The 20,800-nt window shown below is 41.5% G+C and overlaps 1 protein-coding gene across 1 annotated transcript in view; it reads left to right on the top strand.

Moving 5' to 3' along the window:
* The first annotated feature begins 1,668 nt into the window (after positions 1–1,668).
* The window catches only part of zfyve9a (zinc finger, FYVE domain containing 9a), a 31,983-nt gene continuing 12,851 nt past the window's right edge, over positions 1,669–20,800 (top strand). The window contains exons 1-10 of the mRNA XM_034152997.1: positions 1,669–1,843; positions 7,896–8,000; positions 8,776–8,883; positions 10,609–12,035; positions 13,863–13,962; positions 15,278–15,454; positions 15,615–15,778; positions 17,800–17,929; positions 18,286–18,408; positions 19,434–19,589. Of these exons, the coding sequence (XP_034008888.1) occupies positions 8,814–8,883; positions 10,609–12,035; positions 13,863–13,962; positions 15,278–15,454; positions 15,615–15,778; positions 17,800–17,929; positions 18,286–18,408; positions 19,434–19,589 (2,347 nt within the window). The 5' untranslated portion in view covers positions 1,669–1,843; positions 7,896–8,000; positions 8,776–8,813. The remainder of the gene's footprint in view (positions 1,844–7,895; positions 8,001–8,775; positions 8,884–10,608; positions 12,036–13,862; positions 13,963–15,277; positions 15,455–15,614; positions 15,779–17,799; positions 17,930–18,285; positions 18,409–19,433; positions 19,590–20,800) is intronic.

The raw sequence follows: 20,800 nt of genomic DNA, 5'->3' as shown, positions 1-20,800 counted from the left end.
ATAAGCTTTATCATAACCTATAATATAAATAATAATTTATTTTATTATATTTTGTATTATGAAACTGAAATGAAGTAGTTAAATGTTGGATCGTTTCCTCTTATATGTAATGTAAGTAGCAGAAATCGAAATGAGTTTAGTAAAGGTACCTCAAAATGTACTTAACTACAGTACTGGAGTAAATGCACTTGTCACATCGCATTACTGATCACAAGTTATTTCCTTGTGTTTATTCAGGTAAAGTAAAAGGGTTTTGCACTTTTTTGTAAAGTAGTTATGAATCAAATATGAAGAACTATTGGCTTTAATTTCCCCCACTATAATCATTTGTTGGGTGTGCAGTGTGCACATAAGGAGACTGTAGCATCCCGTTTCATTGATCCTGTGACGCTGCTCTGCTGCATCGGGCAGATCAATGACGCTCTGCTGTCAGTCTCTGCACAGCTGGAGAGCCTCACAAGGTTACCGGGGAGGAACGGGACATTTTGGCTCCTGTGTGTCCTGCACGGTCCTGTCCGTGAGGCGGGGCCGGGCTGCGGAACACCGGACCCGCCCCGGGGCTCACCTTCAGCCCCGGGGCTCACCGGGCTCACCACCCCACCTTCAGCCCGGGCTGAGCCAAAATGTCCTGCTGCTGCTGCGGCTGGACCTCAGAGCAGGAGCTGGATGGAGCTGAACAGCTTTACAGAAGCGTCAAGATACACAGATAACTGAGTCAGAACCGGAAACTGTGTGTTGTAGCCTTTCAAATTAAAAGCTTTAGTTGACTCGTTATCTGCATTTTACTTGCACAATTGAGTCACTTGCACTATTTATGTCTATTCTTGTTATGTTTTAAGTATCTAGTCTACTGTATGTTGCACTATTGGAGGAGCCTGCAACTACGCTGTAGCTATCATGAATATGACAATAAAAACCTTGAATCTTAAACTTAAAAAAAAGAAACTTATGTGTACATACATGGGAGAAATTAAATTAACTCGGCCGGTTCTACCACAATATTTGACTGATGTTGGCCCCCAAGGTAATAACAGAACTAGGCAAAAAGCATAACATATTTTTACACTGTTGTATTAGTACTTTTATTTTATTATAGGATCTGAACACTTACACCACTGGTTAATGCAAAGTGTAAGTGTGTATTGATTAATTATAACATAAATCTTGTATTTCAATAAAGACTAAGAAGAAGAAAAATACAGGTTATTTCGGTAAGAGAAAAGGTAAATAACAAAGTTAACCTACAAATGAAAAACATACACAAGAGGATCAAATTAATACTATAAAATAGTTTGCATAAATTAGTAGTTTAGTTCAATATTTTATAACAGGTTTTCAAATGTAATAGTGCTTGAAGATTTACATTTAAATATGTGTGTTTAAATGTAATTTAAAATGACACTTTCTTTAAGAATTGTATTTTATGAATGAACACATTTATGACATATTGTTTTATTCTGGATAAATTAAGTAATTAACTGTTGGATATTTTAAACAAATCGTGTTCTTCGTGTAAAATATGTATTAAGATAAAACTGAGGTGTAGCAGGTGGTATTTAATTTTGAAATACACAACCGGAAGTGGTGGGTGTCCATTCTGGCTGTCTTGATGGTGCTTCTTATTTTCCCCAATATTAACCCTTGGGGGAGGGATCTTTGAGTGCTGTCGCACAACTACGGCAGACTACAAGCTGTACTTTCCGACTTGCGCTGTGTGAGTTAGGCAGCAGTGGAGGGTCTACCTGAGGAGACTCAAAAATAGCCCTCAAAGGCGATTAGGTATGACGGATACTGACGGAGGGGCTCCGCGGGAGGACTGTACGTAGAGATGAGGATTCCTCCGGTGAGTAAATGTTTTCATGACATTTCTTACACTGTCTGTTGTTGCTCTGACGTTACAACCCGCCATTGCAACGGCAAGTGTTATATTAACTAAGCCGAATAAGTCAGTGTGGATGTGGGGTTGCATGGTCTGTTTGGCTAGCTAAACGGTGAGTGACACCGAGAGAGGTGATGCACTATTTTACGTTCAATTACACAACACGCTGCTTTACGAGCTGTGGCTAAACATTCACTAATAAAAACACTAGCAATGCAGCAAAAACCAAAATGTACTTTTTATGACTGTGAGAAATGGGCTGAGTTAACATGAGGAGGAATGCTTTTTAAAATAACCGTTAAAACCGTTAGCCACAAAATAGCCACAAAATAGCCGTTAAACCGTTAGCACCAAGCCCACCGAGCAGCAGACGGTTGAGTGTCCGTCCGAGGAGCACGTCTCTGCCGTCACTCGGAGCACGACTACCCGCTAAACCCTTGGAGCTAACACTAGCCACCTTTTCCTCCTGATACACCCTGCTGCTGTACAGTGGGGTTATTTATCCTCTAAATATTTCATCATATTGTTATACCCGGCTTTGTTATAACTGTTTTGTAAACTTAACTCGTGGCCTTTTGAGGTGTGGACGTTACATTCAGCTAGCAGCTAATACAACTAATAACCTAAGTTCTGGTGCAAATAAAAACACCTCAAATGTCGTGTTTGTAACTGTTTTTTCTTGATATACCACCTTTAATAACAAAGAGAAGCTTCCCATGGCTTAACCCAGTGTACCTGTGAATAATATTTACTATCTGAGGCTGTGTTTGGCCTGTAGGCAGCAGGCACACAGTGCTACTTTATGATTGCATAATCCAAGCTAATGGTCATTTGTGTTGCTCTGGAGAGTTTGTTAGTGCCATGTCTTTTACATTTACCTCATCATGTCATCTCAGGGCCTTTTATTTAAGAACTGGAGGTGGATTCATAAAAAAAGCAGTGGGCCCATCCCAGTGCCAGCTTGAATAGTCATCACCAGTGAGTGTAAAACGAATTTGTTACTGAAGAGAAATCCAGAACAGATAATATCAAAGCATCTGGAAAGGCTTGACTACATAACACTCATAATTGTTCTTGGTATCTCTCCAGCTTGACTGAGTGACTGTTCAGGGCATTTGATTTTTTACCTCACTACATCCTCAAGCAGTATTAAACCCTGGGGGGTTGATTGAGTAGACTGATCCAACAGGCTCCCCATGCAAGGACCAGCTCTCTTGTGTGCAGAGACTTCCCAGATGTAGGTTACTGTACGCTTTCAGAAGCTATTACAAGTCTCTCCCTGATGGCAGCCCGGCACAGCAGCCTGTCTCCTCTTGCCTTTTCTTCTGTCGTGTGGCGGTTAAATGTAGATCAAAACATAAGGGAGAAAAGAAGATTATAATAGCTTTTGACACTTTATGTGAAGCAGAGTAGCTCTTTGTAACAGGAGGACAAGCTACTCTCTTTACTTTTCCCATCTTCAGATCTCAAAGGATTTGCCATTATTAACCTCTCTTTTCAGATATTTTTTTTCAAATTATTGAGAAGACTCTCATCTTTTAAGGATACAAACCTGTGGCTTGTTTTTCTTTTATGTTTATTTCTGAAATATCTAGCAGTACTTGGGAATTGCAACTTTAAGTACTTACAGGAGGAGGTAGACAACTCCCAGTCAGGGCGTTAATCATTACATAATAATGTGTCAGTCAGGTCATGCGATCATGCTTTTAGAAAGTTATGTCAGTCCATTCTTAAAGAGAGGAAGTGATCATTGGAGGTTTCCTGTGTCTACTCGGAGGCGACGGCGTCTGGAGCTCGTCTGTGCCGTGTATGGATCTATAAATGCTCTTATCAGGATGTGAGCCTGCAAACCTGGGACGTTTGTAGCACCAGGAACAGTAGAAGAAGAAACTTTGTTCACAGGTCTGTTTTCCTGTAGAACTATTTACAACCACTATCACATTCTCAAGGACAGCTTAAACATGTAGAGTTTTGTTTCACTTAATCCAACACATCCAGTAAGTCATCAGTTTCAAATGTGTTACTGAAACTAATAATCTCTCAATTCTTTTTTTTGCATTTAATCATTTTGTCTATAAAATGGCTGAAAGTTTTGCTTGTTTTATTTGATCAAAAGTCTAAAATAGGGTAAACATTTTTTTATTTTCAATATTGATTGCTTTCTTTATCTTTCGGTGTAAAATAAACATTTCTCAGCGCCTTCAGTGATGTCTTTAATCATCCAACCAATATTACAAAGTCTTAGGACTTTTTGTTGTCACATGGTTTTTTTTCAAGCAAAAAGCCCAAATGTTTCAGTTTCACAGACATAAGGATTTGTCCTTATGTCTGTCAGCAAAAAGCCCAAATGTTTAAGTTTCACAGACATACGGATTTGTCCTTATGTCTGTGAAACTGAAACATTTGGGCTTTTTGCTTGAAAAAACCCCAGACATAATTAGACAGTTATAACATATATTATATTTCATAACCGATACAATGATTGTAAGGGAATTCCACATCATGTGTGAGGAAGTGATGCGGCTCCCTCACAGGAAACAACAGCAGGAAACCGAGTGTTGTTCTGACAGCGAGGACCTAATGAACTGTGGTAGCATTCTTGTAATGTGTCCAAGCCTCCTCGCTGTTTAAGCCCTTGTCTTATTTAATTTAGCTGCCATGCCTGGATGTCCAGTCAGGCATGCTTTATCGTGTTAGTAGTCCGTTAGGCCATTTCATTATTAGCATGTCTGGCTTACACTGGAGGCTGCAGCGTGGCTGTGGAGGGGATCCTCTGCAGTTCGCTTAGTTTAAAATAGAATAAGGTTCCTTGTCTGGTTCTGTCATTACAATGTTAAGTGTCATATTTGTATAACAATCTTCAAAATATCCAGCTGTTCTAGTTTGAAGATTTGCAACATTACCATATGTGTATGCAATTTTAGATTGAATATCTCTTAGTCTTGTTAGCCTGACAAATGTCCCCTAATTTTGTGAAGCAATTGGTTGTGGCTCAAACAATCACTTGATTGATGCTGAAATAGTGAAGCCTATAGGAGTCAGTTAATCAACATAAATCTGATTCCAAATCTGATAAGCTTTGGTTATTTTCTACAGTCTATGGGTTGAGTTATACATCAAAAGTCTATGCTTTGAGCTAAATTCTAACACAGGTGGTGTTTGGTAAATGCTTAAAGTGGCAATGCTAACATGCAGATGGTATAAAGGTATATTGTGTTAGTTTAGTGTGTTAGCATGCTAATATTGAATAAGTTCCCCTTAATGCAAAGTAGAGGTGAGGCTGGTGAGTGGAGTTAGCTACGCAGGTATTTCTTCACAAACTATTGGACACAATTTTGATCTGATGATGGTGCAAAATGTCAAGTTAGCTGATCACCAAAGTAGTTACAGAATATTACTTGGGAGGATATTAATGTCTGTACCAAATTACATGGCAATCCATTTGATAAATATTAAAATATTACACCCTGAAACACCTCTTCAAAGTCAGAAGGGTTTTCCTCCCCTTGAGCTTTGCCACTATAATGGCCGCTAAAATAATACACTTTTACTGATAACAGCTTCACAAACATGAAGAACTGCTTGATTTTCACAATGTTGTAAGAAATGTGAACAATTTAGCTATTTGTCATGTTTATAAGCATTTCCAAGACAATATTAGCGGCTCTATTTAACAAAAGTTCAGTCTGTAAAATACATTTGAGGTCAATTAGAATAACTGTCAGGTGTGGTCGACTGTCATGCACATCTTGATTTTCTTGTTTGACTCCATGCCACACCACCACATGTAGCTGCTTGCATTTGATAGTTTTTCAGTAGTCTAGCTGAGGAGTTGGAGCATGTTTTAACAAAAGATTTTAAAATGAGATCGTGTAACTGCAGGCTCTCCGACTGACACGCTCTCTCATGCACATATGTCTGCTTGAAAGCATCTCCCCAAGTTTACATGTCTAAAAATACAACTCCTTCACGCACTTTGACTAAAGATGCATTATTTAACGCCTCTGCTGAGTAATTAAATCTTAATCAGGGACGGGCTCCTGTCCTCATGGAGGTGTATCGTGGTTGTGTGTACGTGTGTGTTTGTTCACATGTGTTTATGTGTGCGCTGTCCCCCAGTCCTCTGGAGCTTTTCAGGCTCTTACGGTGCGAGACGGTTGCAGAAATGTTTAGAAGCAAAGCTCTCTGCTGAAGTAAAAGGTGGAGAGGTTTGAAAAAGTTCAACTTTTCTTCTTGTATTGTTATGAATTTTAATTTGACCTGCTTTCATCTGTTGATTTGATAAGAAAATCTAAGGTTTAGGACTCTGATGTTTTGAAATTGTATTTCAATGCTAAGGTTACAGTTTGTGAAATTAAACTCTATACAGTTAAACTATTGTTAAAATAAAATGAATAGCAATTATGAGTAGATTAGGGTATATCATTTGCATTTATTAAAATATTAATTTTAAACAAATTGCAAATAAAACTGACTGACTGAAGCTGTACAGACTGGGATGTGTTGAATTGTAAAACATAGACAAATGTTTTTCCTTAATCTTAAAGAAAATTGCAGTTTTGTGGAATATCACCACATTATTATAATTACATTTATGATTATTATTCACTGTCAATGTTTTTTTAAATGTCAGTGTATATTTATTTGAGCAGTAGTAGAGTTTCTCGTATTGATTTTGTGGTGACGTCACTGTGTGTGTTTTGCCCAATCTGAGTCATCATACTCCATCTGGACTGTGCTTGCCTAATGGTTCGTAAGATGCTCTAATTAAAGCGGTGTGTCTTTGTTTCATTCACTGATGGATTATTTCTTTTGTCGATATTCTTAATTCAAACGGGGCCTTTTTGTAGTCAAAGCTATTTAGTTTTCTATTCTTGGCTCTGACAGCAGTGTTTCCTTCAGCCTCGTTCCTGGTGCTGCAGAAATGGTTTGACCCACCGTACACACTACATGTGTATCCTCCTGTCCTGTGCTCTCACCGTTTTGCTGACGTCGTGCACATGCTTGCACCTTAAACTAAGCGGAAAATGTGTTGACTCGGCTCCTTTCTCCGAAGCCTTCGCGCTGCGGAATATCTAGTCTGGTGTAATCCCTGGACGCTCTTGTCCTTATGAGAATGACCCTGAGGTTCAGCATGGCTGTTACTCATTTGCTGCCCCACACACACATACACACATACACACGGCATACACACACACCATCGCATCCTCACTCCAAGGTCTTCTCATCAGCAAGGACAGACTGGGCAGGTTTACTGTGCAGTGACTCGGGCTTCATCTGATTTCCATTCAGGCCTCTGATTGCCTTGTCGAGCGTGAATGAGTATTTGCTCACGATGTATGATTATGTGCAATACACATGATAAGCTAGATGTACTGTTTTATCATTTAAAACATGGTGTTCATGGACTAAACTGTCTCCCCCTTAATGAGGTGTTTTTCTGATTCATCATCAAAACATTTTTATTTCAATCCTTTATAAAATGTTATAATGGTGAAATGGCCCAGTATAATTCCACAGAGCTCAAGGTGAACTCTTTTATCGTTTTTATCCAACTGTCAGTTCAAAACTCAAAAGATGTCATGTTATTGTTTGTGACTAAAAAAAAATGGTTAAATCTTTACATTTGAAAACCTGAAAATCGGTACATTTTTGGCACTTTTGCTTGAAAAAAAGTCTGATACAATTTATATGTTTTTAAATGCATTTTTTTGTTTTGTTTTTTACTTTTAAAACAGCCAGCCTTAGCCTGAACCGTAGCTGGATGTATTGACCAGTACAATTCAGATGTTTCATTTGTACTCTTCAATCGCAAACTAAATATTAAGCCCAGATCAAGGACTTTGCTGGCTTTACTTACTTCACTATGATTTGTTGTCGTTCATATACTGTAAACATCTAGGAAATGCTGTAATCTCACTTGTTGTATTGCCTTGTAATGAGACAAGCAGCGTGCTTTTCCACGCAGGATGAGAAGCAGTTGTTTGACTCAAAGGTGTTTCCCTCCCTCTCTAAGGTGTGGGCGCTGGGCGCTTGCCAGACTGGGTGAAGTGAGAAGTGAGAGGGAAACCTGCTGCGAACAAACCACCGCCTGGGACTGCTGAGGAGGACCTCTGTGCAGGTGAGGAGGGACGAAGAAGCCAGATATAATACATGTGTATACATAGGAGTCAGAAATGTATTTAAATGAAGACTATGTCCAAGTTACAAAACAAACAATTGATCATGTCATACAGAACACGAGGCAATTCGCTGATGAGAACGTTTATGTTCAACTGTTTTGATAATACATTTATGGTTTAAGTCGTATTTTTAAAACGGATACAAATTATCTGTTTCCAGTTTGAATCAAAATGTTTTGTTAATATGATATAAATGTAATATTTTGAGGTTAGATGATGGAAGTCAGTTAGAGATGTCACCTTGGATTTACGGGGAACATAATTTAGTACATAATCTTATCATTTAATCGACCATGCAATAAATGAAGAAAATAATAAGCGGATGAAATGATGCTGCAACACATTTAATGATGGCAAAACTTCAAAGAGGAAGAGCATTTAATACTTGAGTATCCTGAATGCCTCCTTGTTACTATATTCAAGGCTTATAACTCACTCCATAACCTTCGCAATCATAAAGCACTTTTTGACCTTACCTATACTTGCCTTTTATTATCTTTGTGGCCCCAGAGCAATCGCAAACACACGACTGGTAGGGAAGGAAAATGAGAAGTAAGAGCCAAAGGGGGTTGGGGGGGGGGGGATGTTTCTACTTAAACAAAGCTTATTGAAGTGAGATATGAGAAAGGAGATATGAAACAGGCTATGGGGGACATTTGCATACTGCATGGAAATGAAAGGATTTGTTATTAAGGACACTCTTTGTGTTTCTAGGTTCACACGGCCGTCGGCAGCGTGGAGCTTCCTGACCCATGGAGAATTACTTCCAGGCCGAGGCCTTCAACCTGGACAAGGTGCTGGACGAGTTTGAGCAGAACGAAGGTGAGCTCCTCTGTTTAAAAGGATGTGGAAAGGACACGGGGCCAGACAGTGAGTCATTGTGTCTGAGAGATGGTGTAATTGTGGGATTGAAGTTTCAGAGGAGCTGTGGTCAGGATGCCCTTATGTAACCCGGAGTAAACCATCAGTGTGCCAGACTGAGCCAACACCCGACCAGTTCCTGCAACATTTACAGGTGTCGATTGAAAGTGTGCAGAGAGGAAATGGGGCTAATTGGATTATCAATTTCCCCCAGGCCTGTGTGAAACTGTGTAATTGGTGCAAGACAAGAGTCTTTGTTTCTTCTTCACACTTAATGCTGACAATTACTAAAGAAATGGTGTTACAGCCTTTTACAGACAGTGCTTCCACAGAGTTTATTTATGGTGATCGTAAAGTAAACACTGCATCGCTGTGCTGTGTATCGCTCCCAGCTCTCCAGAACAAACGCTCTGTTATTACAGAGGGAAGACTGCTCCTTCTCTGGATTTATGACTGAAGGTGACCCCAGAAATATGCCAGCCCTCCACACACGACATATTTTAATGGTTCTCTGAGCTCAGTGTGTATTTTGGCTGCGAGCGATTATCTGTGTGTACTTTGCCAGAGATCCAGCTTGGCAGATTAACTCTGTGTGAGTGAATGTGTGTGTGTGTGTGCTTGAACCTGGTACAGCGCATACCGAAACAGCTTAGCATGAGTTCCAGTGAATGAAGGAAAGCACTATACAGTAGCTGACTTGGCTGTAAAAGTCCTTTTTGAATACATTTTATAAGATTTTCCGCTCGTATTACCCAGCATTCATGTGTCAGCTAGCTTGACTGATGTCTCCTAGGGGTGACTGAGCCGTTTGGCCCACTTTCACTGAATTCCCACACTAATTTCTCACTCCCTGCCAACCTCATTTCTCAATTTGTCCCCTGGTTTGGCTCTCCCATTTTTAGCTCTCGATCACCTGGGAGTGTGTATATTTGCAATAGTTCTCCGTAGCAGTTCCTTTGAGGCTTCCTGTCTTGTGTTTAAGGTTCATGATCTTTTCTCCGGGTACAAATCTGGGCTGAACTGAATTGTATAAGGCTTTATTCATAATGTGAGAATTTGAATTTTTGTCATGTCTATTAATGAAAAAAGTGTTTTTACACATTGTATTTATTTATTTAAATGTGTCCGATAAAGATTAAGCTAATAGTATTATGCTATTTGGAGAATAAGATTTTAGGGGCGGCTGCATAAGATTCTCTCTCTCTCTCCTGTGATCCAAACATTTCCCATAACTTGTAAGTGGGAAATAAATAAATACTATGATTTTCAAAATTCACAGTGTGTTTTATCCGTCAGAATTTGTCTGGCTCGATCAGTTTTTGTTGTCGTTTATCGTTTCAAAAGTAACATTTTCACTGTAGCTGTATTAACCAGGCAGTCAAGCAGCAATCGTACAGCACCATACAAAAACATTTATATAACCACAATAACAAAGAAATGAATGTTTTGAATGCCTATGGCAGGATAGAATATAATGACAGACGTTCAACCTCTCATTTGAAACCTCAATAGAAGCTTTATATGTAAAAAAAAAAAATGACTTTTGCAATATCAAGATGAAATATTATGCAATGTGCAGCAAAGCCACGATTGGTTAAATGTAAACTCTTCTTGAAGCATTTTTACAAATAATGTATCATGAGATCCATGTACTGATCAGTTTTCCTCTCTTCTTTCTCCCTCCAGATGAGACCGACAATCCCATTCTCTCGGATGCCAAGTGGACCCAGATCCTGGCCCCGCCGGCCCACCTGCTCTCTCTGAACCCCGCCCTGGCCCACGCAGACCTCAGTCCCGGGGAGAGTCCGCTGCCCTTCAAAACCCTCCCCAACTCCTCCAGCACCTCCCCGGGGGGAGACTCAAAGAGACTTCCAGGTCTAGAACCTCCATCCTGGGTAGAGGAGAGGCCGGCAGACGTCCACAGCCCTCCCCTCCCCCAGCCCAACATCGGCAAGCTGGTGGGCACCGACGACCTCTCGCCGCCCCCTGTGACGGCCTGCCCTGCTGTGGAGAATGGCTGCCCTGCAAGCCCAACACTGGGGGGGCTCAGCAAGAAGATACATTCTCCTTCAGATAGACATCCTGGGGATTCTGATCAGGAATCGCATCAGGAGGAAAGAGCCGACTCAGCATCAGGAGGAGGCTCCACCGTCGGTCACACTCACTTCACCTTTGAGGTTGGATTAGAAAAAGAAACTCTGCCACTGAGAATAAATCCAAATGTGCAACCAACAACACACAATGGGGAAGATGTCAGACAGGAGGCTGGTACAGCTGTCTTACAAGACAATGGTCATGAAAAACAGACTGCACACTTTAAACAGCAGCATGTAGAGAGTCTCCTGCATAGGGAAAAAGACATTCGTAGTGATTGTAAGGTGGAGGAGAATGGTGTATCTCCTCCTGACAGGAACGGACTGGATATAAAGCAGAGGAGATGTGGTCCAAAGGGACAGATGGACCAACTCCTCAGAATACCAAGCCTTCCCAATGGTTTAGAGCAGGAGAGCAGTAACCATTCCAAAGCAGAGGAGATGGAGGAGGAGCAGGAGGAGGGTTTTTCTCCCTCTCCTGTCCCCTCCAAAGAGGACTCTGTCACTGAGGAGAAAGAAATGGAGGAAAGCAAGCAGGAGAGCAGTGAGGGAGTAGCAGTGGGGTCAGGTAGCATCCAACCAAAACTTAACAATCGCCTGCAGCCGGTCAGTGTTCCCTTCGGAGGAGCGCGACCGAAACAGCCGGTCAACCTCAAGCTCCAAATCCCACAGCCTCTGTCGGGCCAGGTCCAGAATCAGCTCGCCAACAGCAGGAACAAAAACCATGACAACCAGTGTCGGAGAGGCACGCCCTCTGAAACCACGCCCAGTGGGACTGAGCCCAGTTTAGTGGGGGTGAACGGAGAGGGTGTGGTCCACTCTCCTGCCTCGATGCCCTCGGAGAGCCCGGACAATGACCTCCAGGCCGGCCAGCAGGGCTCTCTGAGCAGGAAAGCCTCCAGCTCCCTGGGTGAGGTGGCCCCTGTGTGGGTCCCCGACTCCCAGGCTCCTGTCTGCATGAAATGTGATGTCAAGTTCACCTTCACCAAGAGGAGGCACCACTGCAGGGCCTGCGGCAAGGTCAGTGCTACAGCTGGGAGTCTTCACCGTAAAATCTAAAATATATATTTTTCCTCTTACCTCTAGTGCTATATATATAAATTACAAAGTGAACCCCTCCATGAATAGATGAACACTTTGTTGGGTGTAGTTTGGCAGAAGGTTAAAGGAGGGGTATGTAATTCACTTCAGAAATACTTTTTGTTATATTCCATGGAATGCTCTTAACATCCCGATAGCAATGAATACATTAAATGCTTTGACAATGAATACATACAAAAATGTCATCTGTGGAAGCCGTAGTACTGTAAAAAGCACGACCAATCATCTGAGCCGGCCCGGCTAAAATAACTGGATGGCCTACCTGCCTGTCAGCCTTCCATCTGTGCACAAACTTATCTCGTGCCCTCATTGGTTATGTGCGCGTTCATGTGTGTTGGAGGAGGGGCTCTGTAAGGAAGTCTGAAGGAAAGGGCAGATTTTTTTCGGTTGTGTACTTTCAAATTCTAGCACACTCGAGCTGGTTTCTCCATTCTTACCTACCCCACCTTTAAATGCTTAAAATAGTACATGTTTCGTGTCAGCCTATCATAAATAAGGAGACTCAATATTTATACACATTTTTTAAATGATCATGAAATCAATCGGATGAAGTTAGAAATAGCTTTCATAAGCCTTCTGTAGCCTGTATGAGCTACTAGAGTGCACCCATTAGAATACTGTATTGAGATTAAGGTCGGGTGCATGACTTTGAGAAGCCAAAAAGCTTACTGTTATCATGCTGCGTTTTATTATTGCTTACTCCACATGTTTGTTCTCTATAATGTTCACACCTCCCCTGGGGGTTTGTCAGAGGGATAAGCCAAATGATGTTGGCCTTTCTTCAAGCTAAACTTGCAAAACACTTTAGCATTTTCATGTAGATTGCACACAAGATAGAAAACTAACAATGCTTGAATTAGATAATGTATGGCATTTTGGCTTGAACAATTATTTTAGTGATAAATCAATTAGCAAAGGGGTTTCTTGCTCATTTTGATTACCTTCTTTTGTTAATGAATACATTGCTTCATCTATAATACTCACTTACCTGGAATCATCAGACCTGTAATGTTTGACAATGAAGCAGTTTTTGTTTAGGTACAAAATAAATGTACGTAAATAAAAGGATACAACTGCAAACAAAAGAGGAAAAATAAGTGCTGGACAAAAAAACAAGCAGAAAAACCACTAAAGAAATGCAATTTAAGCTTTACTGGGTTCTGTGTAAGGAGTTAAATGAAGTGATTTGATAGAGGAGTTATTGTGCTGGTAGCTTTCTAGCATTACGGCCCCCCCACACAAGCAGCGGGGTGTCCTCGCAGTGCTTTAAAGTGAAGGTGTGGTCGCTGACACTGCACTAGAAAATCTCCGGACTGCTTCTTAATTTCCCGTGGTGGTAAACAAACACACTCTGCCTCCTGAGCAGGGAGGAGCTGGCACTGCAGCAACACTGACACCAGCACTGGGCCCGCAAACAATATACGCAGCGGGATCCTCAGTGCACCCACCATCAGCTGTGAGGAACCCAGTGTTTCTGGATAATGAAGTGTAATGAGGTGCTAATCCATTGAATGTAAAGTACCCTGTGCGCAGCTCTAGCTCACTGGAGCGCTGGCAGTAAAGGAAATGAGGTACAGGAAATCAATATCCATAAAATGGATACATTTGCGGCACAATTAATCACAACTAATTTCCAATCCTCCACCTTTTTAAAATCCTCAGTGTAAGTAAAATGTTCTTTGTCGAGTGTGCTCATCATTTTGTAGGAATGTAGTACAAATAGTATTTCTTCATTGTGTTTTGAAGGTGTTCTGTGCGGCGTGCTGCAGCCTGAAGTGCAGGCTCATGTACATGGACAGGAAGGAGGCTCGCGTCTGTGTCACCTGTCATTCTGCTCTGACCAGTGGTAAGCAGCTTTGCAAGTAGAAAGTTACATTCTTTACAATGTATATGTGGCTTTTTAAATGTACGCTTTGTATATTTCAATGGAACTGAGGATGCTGCTCTAGTCAAAAAGACATAAACCATTAAAAACAATTAAAATATTGGTCCAAAAAGATATTTAGTTTTGATCCCAATACTCAAAAGGTTAATATTGTGGTAAACTTAACCTACATAACTGGTTGTACACAGAAATGAGTTAAATTCAAAGAAAAACATATGATTTTTGTAATTGCATCCAGTACATGTGAAGCATTGAACTGTATGTAGTATGGTAATGAAGCACAGAGACTATAAATAGTCCCTTTTCACAGCTGACATTTTGACACACAGGAAAGCACAGGTGTAATGAATAACACTAATTACGAGTTTCATTCAGGAGTCTACTGGCTCAATGTAATGACTTACTGCGCCACTAATTGGGAGAAAGCACTCGTTAATTAAATTAGTTCCACCTGTGCTTGTCATATGACATTCTGTCAATCGGCTCAATCGGGATGAAATGGACCTTTGCCTGGTTTGTGGTCGAGATCAGATGGCAGCGGCAAGGGTTGTGATAAGAAACTGCAGTCAAGTTGGACAGTAGCTTAAAAAGAATATACAGGAAGTCACAGAAATATTTACATCCTGTTAGAACTATCAGACCATGTTCTGTTTTGTATTCATTTCAATGTAGTTATAGTTGCAAATGTGAGTGTATCTGGCGTTGTATTCTATCATTTGTTCTTTTTGTGTCTGCATTGTTGACCACTTTGTCATTTCTTGTTTTGATAAGCGCCCTCTAATCAAGCTTTTATTATTATCAAGCACATATGTTTGGTCACAGATTAAACCTTCATAGCCTATAATCTAAAATATTACATACAAAGGGATTTTTCTACAAAACAGACACAAATTAGCTCTTGGATCAGGTGACCGCAAAGCATTTCCCATCATGCCCTTGGGCTTGCAATTGTGGGAGAGCAGCTGGGATGCCTGGCTCTAGAAACTGCGTACGCCTCAATATCATGAGGATATTGTTTCCCAGTGCATGACATCATCAAGTAAGGCCAAGTCTGGACAAATAAGCCCAGTGATAATTTAATTACCAATATTTGTCTCTTTATAGATTTGGCATTTTCCATTTTCTTTCAAAAAAGCAGTCACCCACACACAGCATGGGACATCTGAATGTAGGATTTGATGTATTGCTAAAATTACATGTTTTACTATCATGATAGCAAGAATGTGTCTGTGTTTCAAGTCTAAAAACTAATGATGGTGTTTTCTCTCTCGATTAGCTCCATCTTGGGAGACGCCGGCCGCTGCAACCAACCACAGTCCGAACCCCAACAACCCGTCAGAGTACTGCTCCACAATCCCCCCCCTGCAGCAGGCCCAGGCCTCGGGGGCCCTCAGCTCCCCCCCGCCTACCGTCATGGTGCCTGTGGGAGTCCTGAAACCAGCTGGCAACGAGGGTACAAACTTTACATTGAATAAAAAATGCAATTGAATTTGTTTACATTTTACAGTGGCATTCTGTCCCCACTGATTTTAAAGAAATATGTGATATGCTACTTATGATAAGGGTTTGCTTGCATGCAGTTTTCTGTAACCTGGTGATTGTCTCATCTTCAGGGACCCTGACACGGGAGCAAAGGAGGGTGTGGTTCGCTGACGGACTGCTACCTAACGGAGACGCATCGGAGTCCCCAAAACCTGCATCATCCAGTCCGGCCCCCTCCCACTCAATGGCCATATCAATGTACTCAAACAAATCCTGCACTGCTGAACACTCAGAGGTACGCTCAGCACGACAAACATTCACCCTCAGCTAATGCTATTAGGTGAGCGTGTAATGTTCACATTGGCTAGTCTGAAGCAACAAAGAACTCTTTCAGTGGGATTCTTGGTGGTTTACCTGCGGGGTCACAGACTGCAAAACATTCAAAGGAAACATTCCTTGTTTGCTTAATCAGATAAAGTTTCCCTCAGAACAAATACAACAAGTACAGTCTGGTTGGTTCTGTTGTTATTGTTGCTGCTTTTACACTAATTTGACCTCTGTTGATAGGTAATATGATTGTTAGTGATTGCCAGAGTTGGGTGTAACGCGTAACAAAGACAAAAGTAATATTATTACAGTAACGCGTTACTGTAATAATATTACTTTTGTCAGTAACGGAATAATGTAACGCGTTACTTTTATAATTCAGTAAGCACACTACAGTTAGCCTACTAACATAAAGAATCACTAGATTCTCCCTTTGACAGACAAGAGGGATTTCCGCCGCAGGTTTATATTTACGTAACATTTGCGCGACTTGCGCTTCCACATGCAGTGCATAAACATGGCTGAGTCAACAGCGATAACTTTCGAGGGGTGGAGGTATGCCCATTATTTTGAGATCTTCCGAAGAAAGGACAGGAATGTGACGGTGAGGTGCAAACTGTGTCCAGGCCAGAAGCTTTTATCCACTGCTGCAAACACAACGTCAAACCTCAACAAGCACCTGCAAAGACAACATGCTAACGTGAAGCTAATAGCTAAGGAGGACCTCCGAATCCAGAGTGAGGATGTCGAGTAAAGTAACGAGTAACACTGTAGGTGCGCCGCATTTGCGCTTCAGATGAGGCTCCCTCCGCAAAATGAAGCACCCTCCGCAGTCTGCGTGATCTGCCTGTAAGGAGGGGCGGCTCTGCGAGTAAAGTAACGAGTAAAGTAACGAGTAAAGTAACGAGTAAAGTAACGCGTTACTTTATGTAGAGAGTAACGAAGTAAAGTAATATATATAACTTTTTTTTTTAAGTAATATGTAATATATTACTTTTTTTGAGTAACGACCCCATCTCTGGTGATTGCTCAGACGGCCTGCTCTGCAGACAGGACTTGAGTATAAAATCTGACTTTCAATCTCAAACTGGCATAAATTCAGTAATGAAAAGATTTTAATTTACTCAAAAGCAATGTAGTCTGATAGGAATAGGAAGTACGTACGTTTTCTCGGAAATGTAAGCTTTAACCTTAGTCTCTTTTTAAATATTACCCTCTTCCCGGCTCCCTTATACAAAGTACAATACACCATATTATCATTTAAAAAAAAAAATGTAATTACGTTTTGGAGAGAACATGAACCCTTTCTGTCTTCCATAATCCATAACGTACACCTTTTTTGTACAACAGTATTACAAATAAAAAAAAACTGAATTCATTCGTTTTTTGGCCATAAGAGCACACGGATGTATCTATAATCCTCATCCAAACCATTTTGCATAATCAGGGTGTCCGCGGGGTCTTAAAAAGTATTAAAAGTTGATAAATCAACTTAAACGGCAAGGTATTACATTTTGTAGCTTGTTTTCAATAAGTATATAAATTGTCCAAAGAGGTTGTATTCTACAGTTTGCCTGAATGTAATCATTGCGTAGGTGTGTAGTGTGATTCTGTGTAGTTTATTTATGGCATCCCGTTGGATTTGACGTCATCTGAACAGGACATCGCACGCTCACTGCTTGATAGCGCGCGAAGGTCCGTTTACGCCGGTTGTTAAACAACATCGTTATGGGGAAATGCAAGTTTGCGTCCAACTGGTTGGAAGATAAGGAGGAAGGACAATCAATACTGTATATAGTAAATGTGAGGTGAAGTGTGTCGCCAATGTAACCGGTTAGAACTCGAAGTGGCGATGAGGTCTTAAAATGTATGGGAAGGGTCTTAAAAAAGGTCTTAAAAGGTCTTACATCTGACTTCAGGATTCCTGCATATACCCTGATCATGCATATCAATGTATGTTATAACTCACACTCCCCCCTCGCCCCACAGGCCTCTCACACCCCTGTGGCCCCGGTGGGCAGCCCCGTGGGCAGCTCGTTCAGCCTGATCCCGGAGGACGGTCTCCCTCCCATCCTCATCTCCACCGGAGTCAAAGGAGGTACGGGAGGCCACATCACAGGTGCTTGCCCTCATCCTCACCATTCTGCTGCCTCCTCATGGCTGCTGCTGCTGCTGTGTTTGTGCTTGTTCAGTGTGTTTTACATGTGCTCTGTTTCACGGCTCATGTTGCGACCACTCATTGTCAGCGGGGCGGGGGGGAGGAGAGGGATTCGTCATGGGAACGCAGTGTTGATGTCCTAAATAACTGGGAGGGAATCTATCTGTTATCATTTCCTTCACTTACCTCACATGCGACTCCTTTATCATCCTCACTCCGACATGTCCCGCCCTCGCTCCTTCCCGTCCATTTATCTAACTTTACCTCAACGCCTCCCTCCACCCTTCTCTCCTTCTTTTCCTCCACATCTCCTGCAGACTATGCAGTGGAGGAGAGGCCTTCAGAGATCGTCCTCATGCAGCAGCTGGAGGAGGGAGGCCCCGACCCCCTGGTCTTCGTGCTCAACGCTAACCTGCTCGCCATGGTCAAGCTAGTCAACTGTGAGTTACCCAGACGTTCCTCTACCACTGTTTGAATATTATTCACACTAGGAACCTCTGGAGGAGTAGTGCAAGGTTCTGCTTGTAAATAATTGGTTTAGTGAACTGTAGATCTAAGAAAAAGGAGAAGTTAATATTTGTACTGCATACATTTGTAATTGTGCTTTACCTAGGCTTTTGTCTGTGAATTGCAGAGAAACCAAAATTATGATTTGTCTTTTTTTGTACCCATTTTCAAGCATGGATTAACCAGTTAATTCCTTTATACATTTTCTGAGTGTGCTGCCTATTGTATAATCTGCAACAATGAGCAAGCATACACTTCAAACACGTTAAGTTGTGATTTTATTTCCCATTAGTTCTTATGCTGTATTTAAAGTGCTGTGCTGGATGTTCATTTATTCATTTGAGCACTTAGCAGGTATGAACATTTAAGATCTTAGCTTAAAGTTTTTAGGCATTTCAAGGGGGCAGAAAAAAAAACACCTTGACGGATGGGACATTACAGTTTCTCAATGTTAAATGGTTTAAAAACATAAGGACACCTAATAATTCACATTGTAGCTCTAACTGTTGCTTGTGAAGTTTACTAAAAAAGCAAGGAACAAGACACACATTTCATTTCTGTCTATTTTTAATCTTGTGCTGGTGTTGCCTTTATGTAAATCTGACTAAAATTAGTTCAGACTTGTTTGGGAATCATTACAGAATTGTGCTATATTGAAATGATTCCAAGGAAGTTTACTTTTTAAAAAGTTTATTCAGATGCGAAACAATCATGTTTTAACTATCTGAAAGAACCATAAGAAGTGTATGGCTCTGATGTAACTGTCACATGCAGCAAATAGTTACTGTGTTTCTCAATGTCGAGTAAAGCTGCTGCAGAGCCACTATTTCAAGCATACTACGTCATCGAGTGGCGCCGAAGGACTGTTTAAATGCCCAGCATACATGTGCTACCAAGCAAGCCTCCTCGACATTGAGAAACGGCCCTTGACTCTTTTTCTGTTCTTCCCCCCCCACAGATGTAAACAGGAAGTGCTGGTACGTGACGACGAAGGGCATGCACGCCGTCGGCCAGGCAGAGGTGGTCATTCTGCTCCAGTGTCTCCCTGACGAGAAGACTATCCCCAAAGATATCTTCACACACTTTGTGCAGCTCTACCAGGAGGCCCTCAGTGGTGAGAACACAAGTAACAGCTCCACCAGGAGGCACACTGTAAAACTAGTCCACCTGCACCGTGGGCCCCTGTGGAGGGAGATGGCAGCTCATTAGTAGTCATGAGTCTACCTGTCAGGTGCTGTTGTGTTAAAAATGAGCCAACCTTAAAGTAATGTAAGGCGGAGAAATGTCCCAGCTCTATTTCTTGTTCCATAGAGACAACAGGTGTTCCTAGTTGTCCTCTATCTGGAAACCAGGTTACTGTTCACCGCTGCTGAACTGCGTCTCTGCCTATTTCTACTACTACTTCTACTACACCTACTACTACTACTACTACTACTACTACTACTACTACTACTACTACTACTACTACACCTACTACTACTACTACTACAACTACACCTACTACACTTCTACTACTACTACTTCTACACCTACTACACCTACTACTACTTCTACTACACCTACTACACCTACTACTACTTCTACTACACCTACTACTACTTCTACTACACCTACTCTAACCTAACTACTACTACTACACCTACTACTACTACTACTACTACTACTACTACTACACCTACTACTACTACACCTACTACTACTACTACTACTACTACTACTACTACACCTACTACTACTACTACTACACCTACTACTACTACTACTACTACACCTACTACTACACCTACTACTACTACTACTACTAGTACTTCCACTACTACTACCACTACTACTACTACTACTTCTAGTACTTCCACTACTACTACTACTACTACTACTACTACTTCTAGTACTTCCACTACTACTACTACTACTTCTAGTACTTCCACTACTACTACTACTACTTCTAGTACTTCCACTACTACTACTACTACTATTTCATGAAAAATGGTCTAAACATTATCACCCTGCTGTCAGGTCTCCTCCCTCGGGGTGTGACACCTCACCAACGCTTGTCTTGCGTTTTTACCCCCGTATGCTGCAGAGCACAATCGGCTAATATCGGGTGACTTTGACGGCTCGCTCCCCTCAGGCTGTTTCCTTTTTAATATTCTCACTGGAGCAGTTTCAGGCTGTTGGAAAAGAGCCATACTGTGTGTGTCGTTCCTGATTAACTCACCGCCAGTCAGGACTGGGGAAGAACTGCTGGCTTTAGCAAGTCCCGGCCCCTGAGCCTCGTCATGCCGTTTTTGCAGTTTATGGCATGTAAAGCCAGCAATCCCTCCC

This window comes from Trematomus bernacchii, unplaced genomic scaffold (genome assembly GCF_902827165.1).
Source record: "Trematomus bernacchii unplaced genomic scaffold, fTreBer1.1, whole genome shotgun sequence".
NCBI classification, from domain to species: Eukaryota; Metazoa; Chordata; class Actinopteri; order Perciformes; family Nototheniidae; genus Trematomus; species Trematomus bernacchii.
This window is presented reverse-complemented; position numbering and strand designations above follow the sequence as displayed.